Genomic DNA, 11,012 nt, shown 5'->3' with positions numbered 1-11,012 from the left:
AAACATTAGATTGGTGGGCGTGCTTTGCTTCCACAGCTCCTCCTCCGTCTCCTCCCTCCCAGTGGTTACATTAATCTGAGCTCAGCGTGCTTATAATGGCTCTGTGACGTCACTTGTTTACCACATTCCAGCTAGAGGCTCCGCCCCTCTGTGACGTCGCTCTTTTACCACATTCCATCTAAAGGCCCCGCCCCTCGCCAGAGTTGGCTCCGCCCTCAATCCTATCATCTGTGTGTGTGTGTAGGAAATTTAAACATAATGTATAATATAATCACCGCCTGGTATAATATAATACAATGATCTGGGTGTGATATTTATTTGTCACCCGCTTTGGTTTCCCTTCATCTCTTATAATAAATGGCTTCAGAAGTGTCCGCCTTTTCTCTGGGAATCCTCTAGTAGCCTGTCTCCTCCCTTGTCTCCTCCCCCGTCTCCGCCCTCGTCTCCTCCCTCCTGGCGGTTACAGGGCACATGGCTCTATAAACATTAGATTGGTGGGCGTGTTTTGTTTCCCAGGCTCCTTCCCCCACACTCTCCTCCTGGTCGGAAGAGGTGATCATGGCTGCGGCTGACGGGGACGATTCTCTGTATCCCATCGCCGTTCCTCAATGATGAGCTGCGGAATGAAGAGCCATGATACTACTACAACCGCCGGCTGTGGGCAGTGCAGGCCTCAGGAGGGGCCCCTCACAGTGTCTGTATAGGGACCCTTACCCTGAGGGGGAGTCCTTCACCTTCTATTACTGAAGAGGGGGGCCCCTCATAGTGTAACATTGGTGGGGGGCCCTTACTATGCAGGCCTGAGGTGGAGGGGCCCCTCATAGTGTAACATTGGTCGGGGGCCCCTCATAGTGTCAGTATGGAGGAGGAGGGGCCCTTACCTTGTATGATGACAGTGTATTGGCACCTGACCATCAATGGGGCCCTCACTCTGCAGACATGAAGTGGAGGGGCCCTACAGAAGTTAATTTGAGGGGCCCTTACCCTGTCAGACAAAAGAAGGGGACTTTGGCAATAAAAGGGGTTCTGAGTTGGATGGTCCCTCACAGTGTTGGTATGGGGGACCCTTACCTTGTAGGATTAAAAAGTCAGGGGTCTCTGGCAGTGTCAGTATGGGGGTGGAGGGGCCTTCACAGTGGTTATTTTGAGGGGGTCTGTAGGACAGAGGAGGTGGAGGGGCCCCTCACAGTGGTTATTTTGAGGGGGTCTGTAGGACAAAAGAGGTGGAGGGGCCCCTCACAGTTCTTAGGCCCTGTTCTGGAGGTTTAAGCAGTAAGGGCCCCTGATAGTGCACAGTAAGGGGAGCCTTTACCATGTATGCCTGAGGAGGGGCCCCTGAAAGCATGCTCTGAGCACCCCCCCCCCCAATGATGAATACTATCTGGGGCCCCTTTGTATCAGGCTTGAAGTGTACAGCCCCCATGCTATCTGGGAGGGCCTTACCCTTTAAGCCTGAGAACGAAGGGCCCCTGATAGTAAGCAGGGTGGGGGGCATTTTTTTCTTTTTAAGATTTGGGTAATGTTTTAAAAATGTCACTTCCTGTCCCAGAGACACAACAGGAAGTGAGAGGAATCTCTCCTCCCATTAATTGTCACCAGAACGGGTGTCCCCCATTAAAAGATTTCCCTTCGCTTCCTGCTGTGGTGACAACGCTACCATTTTGGATTTCTCCCCTCGTCTTTCAGTGATCACCGGGACTAAAAAAGGGGGGAGTTTCCCCAATGAATTCCCACAGCAATAAAAGCCTGACAGAGGGTCTAATCCTCCCCCAGTCTATACAAAACTAAAAGGTTTTTCCTTAGAGTTGTGTTCCTGGACTTTTTATTTTCATTCAGTCCTGTAGATCCAGTCTGGGAACAACTTCCAATGTATGACACAGAGGTGTCTTCTACCTCTATGAGATTTACATTGTTTGTAACCCAAAAAAAAAGAGGATTCTGTTCCCTTAAAGTATGAATAACAGCACAGAGCTTTGCTGTGTAATTTGGACCCTTCTATCCCCTAAAATACCTGGCTGATCCCCATGCAGGTGGTGTCCTGGCCTGGATCCAAACATCAATGGTTCAAGACTTGAGTTACTATGCTGCCCATTGGCTCCATTTTTGGCGCTGCACCAAAAAGATCTAGAGGAAGCAAAGTGTTCCTTGCAGGGCTTCTTTTCAGCGAGAATGCAGTTCCGGAACACCCAACACTGAATGCATCTAATGGCAGGGGGTGTTGGGGTGTGCATTGATGCTGCCTGCTGGGGGTCTGTTGTTTTAAGGTGTATTTTGTTTCAGGGTATCTGTTGTTGCTGGCTGTAGGGGATCTATTTCACTGCTTTTAATGTTATCCTTAAAAAATTCCATACGATCTACCTAGAAAAATTATAAATGGTTCTGTTTTCTTTAAATAGGGTGGTACTGGGAGGTGGGTAGGCGGTGGAACCATGGAACGGTCCTTGGAGGTGGGTGGGGGTTGGAACCATGGAACGGCCCTTGGAGGTGGGTGGGGGTTGGAACCATGGAACGGCCCTTGGAGGTGGGTGGGGGGTTGGAACCATGGAACGGTCCTTGGAGGTGGGTGGGGGTTGGAACCATGGAACGGCCCTTGGAGGTGGGTGGGGGTTGGAACCATGGAACGGCCCTTGGAGGTGGGTGGGGGGTTGGAACCATGGAACGGCCCTTGGAGGTGGGTGGGGGGTTGGAACCATGGAACGGCCCTTGGAGGTGGGTGGGGGGTTGGAACCATGGAACGGCCCTTGGAGGTGGGTGGGGGGTTGGAACCATGGAACGGCCCTTGGAGGTGGGTGGGGGTTGGAACCATGGAACGGCCCTTGGAGGTGGGTGGGGGGTTGGAACCATGGAACGGCCCTTGGAGGTGGGTGGGGGTTGGAACCATGGAACGGCCCTTGGAGGTGGGTGGGGGTTGGAACCATGGAACGGCCCTTGGAGGTGGGTGGGGGTTGGAACCATGGAACGGCCCTTGGAGGTGGGTGGGGGTTGGAACCATGGAACGGCCCTTGGAGGTGGGTGGGGGTTGGAACCATGGAACGGCCCTTGGAGGTGGGTGGGGGTTGGAACCATGGAACGGCCCTTGGAGGTGGGTGGGGGTTGGAACCATGGAACGGTCCTTGGAGGTGGGTGGGGGGTTGGAACCATGGAACGGCCCTTGGAGGTGGGTGGGGGGTTGGAACCATGGAACGGCCCTTGGAGGTGGGTGGGGGGTTGGAACCATGGAACGGCCCTTGGAGGTGGGTGGGGGGTTGGAACCATGGAACGGCCCTTGGAGGTGGGTGGGGGGTTGGAACCATGGAACGGCCCTTGGAGGTGGGTGGGGGGTTGGAACCATGGAACGGCCCTTGGAGGTGGGTGGGGGGTTGGAACCATGGAACGGCCCTTGGAGGTGGGTGGGGGGTTGGAACCATGGAACGGCCCTTGGAGGTGGGTGGGGGGTTGGAACCATGGAACGGCCCTTGGAGGTGGGTGGGGGTTGGAACCATGGAACGGCCCTTGGAGGTGGGTGGGGGTTGGAACCATGGAACGGCCCTTGGAGGTGGGTGGGGGTTGGAACCATGGAACGGCCCTTGGAGGTGGGTGGGGGTTGGAACCATGGAACGGCCCTTGGAGGTGGGTGGGGGTTGGAACCATGGAACGGCCCTTGGAGGTGGGTGGGGGTTGGAACCATGGAACGGCCCTTGGAGGTGGGTGGGGGTTGGAACCATGGAACGGCCCTTGGAGGTGGGTGGGGGTTGGAACCATGGAACGGCCCTTGGAGGTGGGTGGGGGTTGGAACCATGGAACGGCCCTTGGAGGTGGGTGGGGGTTGGAACCATGGAACGGCCCTTGGAGGTGGGTGGGGGTTGGAACCATGGAACGGCCCTTGGAGGTGGGTGGGGGTTGGAACCATGGAACGGCCCTTGGAGGTGGGTGGGGGTTGGAACCATGGAACGCTCCTTGGAGGTGGGTAGGGTGTGGAACCATGGAACGCTCCTTGGAGGTGGGTAGGGTGTGGAACCATGGAACGCTCCTTGGAGGTGGGTAGGGTGTGGAACCATGGAACGCTCCTTGGAGGTGGGTAGGGTGTGGAACCATGGAACGCTCCTTAAAGGTGGGTAGGGGGGTGGAACGGTCCTTGGAGGTGGGACCATGGAACGATGGGTAGGGGGTGGAACCATGGAACGGTCCTTGGAGGTGGGACCATGGAACGGTGGGTAGGGGGTGGAACCATGGAACGGTCCTTGGAGGTGGGTAGGGGGGTGGAACGGTTCTTGGAGGTGGAACTATGGAATGGTCCTTGGAGGTGGGTAGGGGGTGGAACAGTTCTTGGAGGTGGGTAGGGGGGGGGGGGGGTGGAGCGGTTTTTGGAGGTGGGACCATGGAATGATTGGTAGGGGGTGGAACGGTCCTTGGAGGTGGGACCATGGAACAGTGGGTAGGGGGTGGAACTATGGAATGGTCCTTGGAGGTGGGTAGGGGGTGGAACGGTCCTTTGGAGGTGGGACCATGGAACGGTCCTTGGAGGTGGGTAGGGGTAGAACGGTCCTTGGAGGTGGGACCACGGAATGGTCCTTGGAGGTGGGACCACGGAACGGTCCTTGGAATGGGGTAGTGGGTGGGACCACGGAACGGTCCTTGGAGGTGGGACCACGGAACGGTCCTTGGAGGTGGGACCACGGAACGGTCCTTGGAGGAGGGTAGTGGGTGGAACCGAGGAACGGTCCTTGGAGGAGGGTAGTGGGTGGAACCGAGGAACGGTCCTTGGAGGTGGGTAGGGGGTGGAACCACGGAATGGTCCTTGGAAGTGGGTAGGGGATGGAAACAAGTGGTGACTTGAAATAGGGGTGTACCTGCATCTATTCTCTGAGAAAAACAGCCCTGGTCCCCAGCAGTCACATTGGAGGTTCTGACGTTATTTCTTATTTGTCTGCAGCTCCGTCTGAACAGTATTAAGAAGGTCTCCGCGATTGTTTTGTGTGTAGAAAGGACCCGCAGTGAGCTTCTGCCATTCCTGACAGGTAAGTGTGTCTTATGGGAGAAGAGAACCGACTTTCTTTTGCTTATAATGGAAAATGGCATTTACTGTTTACACCAATTCTGAAAGAGATGCTGTCTCTTGCCCATGCAGGAAAATGGGTCATATGATTCTCCATACCCAAAAGTGCCGGTTATTCTCTAAGGCTCCGTTCACGCTTGTACAACTCCAAAGTCACGTGACTTTGGGGTGCAACTTGGATGTGACTTGTTGTCCCTCTGCAGATGCAGACCCACGTTTGTTTGCACCATTGTTGCTTGTAAAACATTCAGGTACGATTTTCATGCAACTTTTGAGGGTTAACCTTGAAGTCTATGGCCCTCATGATGCATGCAAGTCGGACCAAAGTAGTGGATGAACTACTTTGAAGTCGCTGTGACTTTAAAGCTGAGTTTCACTCAAAAGTGGAACTTTCGCTTATGTGTCCCGTCCCCAGTGTCACATTTGGCACCTTTCAGTGGGGAGGGGGGAACGGGTACGTGTTTTTTTGACAGGTACTGTTCCCCACTTCCGGGAGATCTCCCGGAAGTTCGGCCCCTTCCTGCACCGCTGGACAATTTAGAAAGCGCAGCATGCTTCGCACGGTGGGGAACCGGCTGTGAAGCCAAAAAGGCTTCACTACTGGGTTCCCTTAACAGGAATGACAGCTGAATGACAGCTGATCTGAAGATTGGCCAGGGTGCCATCATCAAGGGCTTCCTGGACAGGTAAGTGTCCATATATTAAAAGTCAGCAGCTGTAATTTTTTTTTGTGGGGGGGGGGGGGGGGGGGGGCTGGACCTCCTCTTTTTAAGTTGCTCAAATATGAATCGTTAATATTGGAAAACATTGGCTACGACTCAGTCGCATGACAAATTGCACAAATGTGAAAGGCTGTAAAGGAGCGGAGTGCAGGAAAAGGGAGTATAGGGGGGGTCAGGGGAGGCCTTTCCCAGAACGTTGTCCCTTTTCCCTGCATGGTCAAGTTGACAGTCTCTTTAACAACTTTCCCCCTGGAAGATTTACCCCCCTTCATGACCAAGCCATTTATTGCGATACGGCACTGCGTTACTTTAACTGACAATTGCGCGGTCGTGCGACACTTTACCCAAATAAAATTGATGTCCTTTTTTTTCAAAAATAGAGCTCTCTTTTGGTGGTATTTGATGACCTCTGCAGTTTTAATGTTTTGCGCTATAAACAAAAAAAAAAAGTGACAATTTAAAAAAATATGTATGTATGTGTATATATATATATACAGGTAAAAGCCAGTAAATTAGAATATTTTGAAAAACTTGATTTATTTCAGTAATTGCATTCAAAAGGTGTAACTTGTACATTATATTTATTCATTGCACACAGACTGATGCATTCAAATGTTTATTTCATTTAATTTTGATGATTTGAAGTGGCAACAAATGAAAATCCAAAATTCCGTGTGTCACAAAATTAGAATATTACTTAAGGCTAATACAAAAAAGGGATTTTTTAGAAATGTTGGCCAACTGAAAAGTATGAAAATGAAAAATATGAGCATGTACAATACTCAATACTTGGTTGGAGCTCCTTTTGCCTCAATTACTGCATTAATGCGGCGTGGCATGGAGTCGATGAGTTTCTGGCACTGCTCAGGTGTTATGAGAGCCCAGGTTGCTCTGATAGTGGCCTTCAACTCTTCTGCGTTGTTGGGTCTGGCATTCTGCATCTTCCTTTTCACAATACCCCACAGATTTTCTATGGGGCTAAGGTCAGGGGAGTTGGCTGGCCAATTTAGAACAGAAATACCATGGTCCGTAAACCAGGCACGGGTAGATTTTGCGCTGTGTGCAGGCGCCAAGTCCTGTTGGAACCTGAAATCTCCATCTCCATAGAGCAGGTCAGCAGCAGGAAGCATGAAGTGCTCTAAAACTTGCTGGTAGACGGCTGCGTTGACCCTGGATCTCAGGAAACAGAGTGGACCGACACCAGCAGATGACATGGCACCCCAAACCATCACTGATCATGGAAACTTAACACTAGACTTCAGGCAACGTGGATCCTGTGCCTCTCCTGTCTTCCTCCAGACTCTGGGACCTCGATTTCCAAAGGAAATGCAAAATTTGCTTTCGTCAGAAAACATGACTTTGGACCACTCAGCAGCAGTCCAGCTCTTTTTTTCCTTAGCCCAGGTGAGACGGTTTTCGCGCTGTTTCTTGGTCAACAGTGGCTTGACACGAGGTATGCGGCAGTTGAAACCCATGTCTTTCAAGCGTCTCTTGGTGGTGGATCTTGAAGCACTGACTCCAGCAGCTGTCCACTCCTTGTGAATCTCCCCCACATTTTTGAATGGGTTTTTTTTCACAATCTTGACTAGGGCGCGGTGATCCCTATCGCTTGTACACTTTTTCTGACCACAGTTTTTCCTTCCCTTTGCCTCTCTATTAATGTGTTTGGACACAGAGCTCTGAGAACAGCCAGCCTCTTCAGCAATAACCTTTTGTGTCTTTCCCTCCTTGTGCAATGTGTCGATGGTCGCCTTTTGGACAGCTGTCAAATCTGAAGTCTTCCCCATGTTTGTGTAGGCTTCAGAACTGGACTGAGAGACCATTTAAAGCCCTTTGCAGGTGTTTTGATTTAATCAGCTGATTAGTTTGTGGCACCAGGTGTCTTCAAAATTTAACCCTTACACAATATTCTAATTTTGTGACACACGGAATTTTGGATTTTCATTTGTTGCCACTTCAAATCATCAAAATTAAATGAAATAAACATTTGAATGCATCAGTCTGTGTGCAATGAATAAATATAATGTACAAGTTACACCTTTTGAATGCAATTACTGAAATAAATCAAGTTTTTCAAAATATTCTAATTTACTGGCTTTTACCTGTGTGTGTGTGTGTGTGTGTGTGTGTGTGTGTGTGTGTGTGTGTGTATATATATATATATATATATATATATATATATATATATATATATATATATATATATATATATATATATATATATATATATATATATAATATATATAATTTACTTTCTGCTATAAAACATAGCCAATAAAAAAATAATCCCAATAAGCGTATATTGCTTGGTTTGTGCAAAAGTTCTAGCGTCTACAAACTATGGGATTTTTTTTTTTTTAGCCTCGGTTCACACCAGAGGCGGCACGACTTGCAGGTCGTCTCACCGAGGCGACCTGCACACGACTGCACGGGCGACTTGCAAAACGACTTCTGTATAGAAGTCTATGCAAGTCGCCCCCGAAGTCGTACAGGAACCTTTTTCTAAGTCGGAGCGACTTGCGTCGCTCCCCTTAGAATGGTTCCATTGTACTGAACGGGACGCTACTTGTCAGGCGACCTAGGTCGCCTGACAAGTCGTCCTAGTGTGAACCGAGCCTAACTAGTAATGGCGGTGATCAGCGACTTGCAGGACTGCAATATTGCGGTGGACAGTCAGGACATTAACTGACACTTTTTGGGGACCAGTGACACTAATACAGTGATCAGTGCTAAAAATATGCACTGTCACTGTACTGACACTGGGTGGGAAGGGGTTAAACATTGAGGGCGATGAAAACCAGGTGTGCCTAGCCTGTGTTTTCCAACAGTGTGGGATGTGCTTTTACTAGGGGAAGTCATGGATCCATGTTCCTGCTTTGCAGGAACACCGGATCCATGCTTTCCTACTGAAAGGACAGCGATTCTGTTTTGTTTACATAGGCAGATCGCCGTTCTGCCTGTGTACTGAACGATCAGCGGGTGCCAGCGGACACCGGGTCTACGGGAGCCGCTGATCAACTCCTGCTGTGTAGAATCACGGTGGGAGCAAGCCACAGGCGTGTGTGTATGTATGTATGTATGTGTATATATATATATATATATATATATATATATATATATATATATACATATGTGATGCTGCATAGCATGGCCACCCTGTTGCAGTAAAACTGCTATAGGGCGGTCGGCAAGTGGTTTTAAAGCATTTAAGTGTTCAGTAATTGTAAAAGGAAAGCTAGATGTAATTTAGTCCTTTTTAAGTTACCAGGAGGCTTCAAGTTACAGGAGGAGGCTGGTTAGCATAGAGGTATAAGGTCAGAGAAGGGTAACTTAAAGAATAAGGATTCCCAAAAAAGGACAATCTACACATGACAAGGCAGTAATATTGGTGCTGGGGTGTTTATATTCCCTGTTAGTTGAGATTTGGAGTGTTCTCCTTGCTGGAGAGGAAGCTGTAAATGAGAACCTGCAGTGTGAGGATCTCCCTGCTTCATTCATTTTGTGGATATACATTTTCCTGCTTCCTTTTGAATATTCCCTACCAGTCATTGGGGGCAACACTGACATATGGGAGCAAAACCCTAATCTCTACAATGATGGCTGCACCGGCACAAAGATACAGTGCAGTAAAAGGCATTATATGGTAGTAGTGTGGAAAAGATTAGCTTCAGAAATGGTACAGGTAACACTGGAGACTGTTACTTTAAATATGGGGGGTTGGAGAGTGCAAAAACCTGGTGCAACTCTGCATAGTAACCAATCGGCTTCCTTTTGTTTTGTTTTTTGTTTAAACTTAATTGAACAAGCTGAAGTTAGAAGCTTATTGGCTGCCATGCACAGCTGCACCAGATTTTGCAGTTTTAGTAAATCAACCCCAAATAGTGTGCTTTTATATATTAAAAATTGTTACTAACATATTGATGAACTGTGGAGGGGTTTAAATGAGAGGGACGGGCAAAGATCTTCTGGCCATACTTCTGTGAGCTCCTGAAGGGCAGAGCACAGAGCAGTGACTGACATTCCTTTGTCTTGCAGATACGATCTATGATGAAGATGAAGTGCTGCTGGCTTTGGCTGATAAATTGGGGTCCTTTACTTCACTGGTTGGGGGACCAGAGTATGTACACTGCTTACTGGTAGGTGTCCCTAAATCTACTGCCCTTATTTCTGATTTATAAGACCTTTTCATCTATATCCCAACCCAACCAGCCACGTACAGACCTCAGCAGTCTGTAGTGGGAACATTGATTAGGGTAATCGTATTGATCTCTACTAGCCTCATGTAACGTGTTCCCAGCTTCAAATTTTGTCTTCTACAGCATCTTCCCCACCTCCATTTCCTCTATTAGGTCTGCAGTCTCTGGCAGTCCCCTTAGGCATTATGTACAGTATCTCACAAAAGTGAGTACACCCCTCACATGTTTGTAAATATTTTATTATATCTTTTCATGTGACAACACTGAAGAAATGACACTTTGCTACAATGTAAAGTAGTGAGTGTACAGCTTGTATAACAGTGTCAATTTGCTGTCACCTCAAAATAACTCAACACACAGCCATTAATGTCTAAACCGCTGGCAACAAAAGTGAGTACACCCCTAAGTGAAAAGGTCCAAATTGCACCCAAAGTGTCAATATTTTGTGTGGCCACCATTATTTTCCAGCACTGCCTTAACCCGCTTGGGCATGGAGTTCACCAGAGCTTCACAGGTTGCCACTGGAGTCCTCTTCCACTCCTCCATGACAACATCACGGAGCTTGTGGATGTTAGAGACCTTGCGCTCCTCCACCTTCTGTTTGAGGATGCGCCACAGATGATCAATAGGGTTTAAGTCTGGAGACATGCTTGGCCAGTCCATCACCTTTACCCTCAGCTACTTTAGCAAGGCAGTGGTCATCTTGGAGGTGTGTTTGGGGTCATTATCATGTTGGAATACTGCCCTGCGGCCCAGTCTCCAAAGGGAGGGGATCATGCTCTGCTTCAGTATGTCACAGTACATGTTGGCATTCATGGTTCCCTCAATGAACTGTAGTTCCCCAGTGCTGGCCGCACTTATGTAGCCCCAGACCATGACACTCCCACCACCATGCTATAGCAAGACACACTTGTCTTTGTACTCCTCACCTGGTTGCCACCACACACACTTGACCCCATCTGAACCAAATCTGAACCATTGACCCCATCTGAACCAAATACGTTTATCCTTAGTCTGCTTGTCTTCAGCAAACTGTTTGCGGGCTTTCTTGTGCATCTT

The 11,012-nt window shown here is 49.1% G+C and overlaps 1 protein-coding gene across 2 annotated transcripts in view; it reads left to right on the top strand.

Annotated features, from left to right (window-relative positions):
• Nucleotides 1–4,868: 4,868 nt before the first annotated feature.
• The window catches only part of LOC141117196 (cholesterol 24-hydroxylase-like), an 80,803-nt gene continuing 74,659 nt past the window's right edge, over nt 4,869–11,012 (top strand). Inside the window, exons 1-2 of one of the 2 annotated variants that reach the window (XM_073609900.1) lie at nt 4,869–4,997; nt 9,793–9,893. In XM_073609900.1, coding sequence (XP_073466001.1) covers nt 9,802–9,893 — 92 coding nt within the window. In that variant the 5' untranslated portion in view covers nt 4,869–4,997; nt 9,793–9,801. Of the gene's footprint in view, nt 4,998–9,787; nt 9,894–11,012 lie in introns of those variants that run through there. The other variant, XM_073609901.1, reaches the window with a different exon arrangement.

Source organism: Aquarana catesbeiana, linkage group LG13 (genome assembly GCF_042186555.1).
Source record: "Aquarana catesbeiana isolate 2022-GZ linkage group LG13, ASM4218655v1, whole genome shotgun sequence".
Classification (NCBI taxonomy): Eukaryota; Metazoa; Chordata; class Amphibia; order Anura; family Ranidae; genus Aquarana; species Aquarana catesbeiana.
This window is presented reverse-complemented; position numbering and strand designations above follow the sequence as displayed.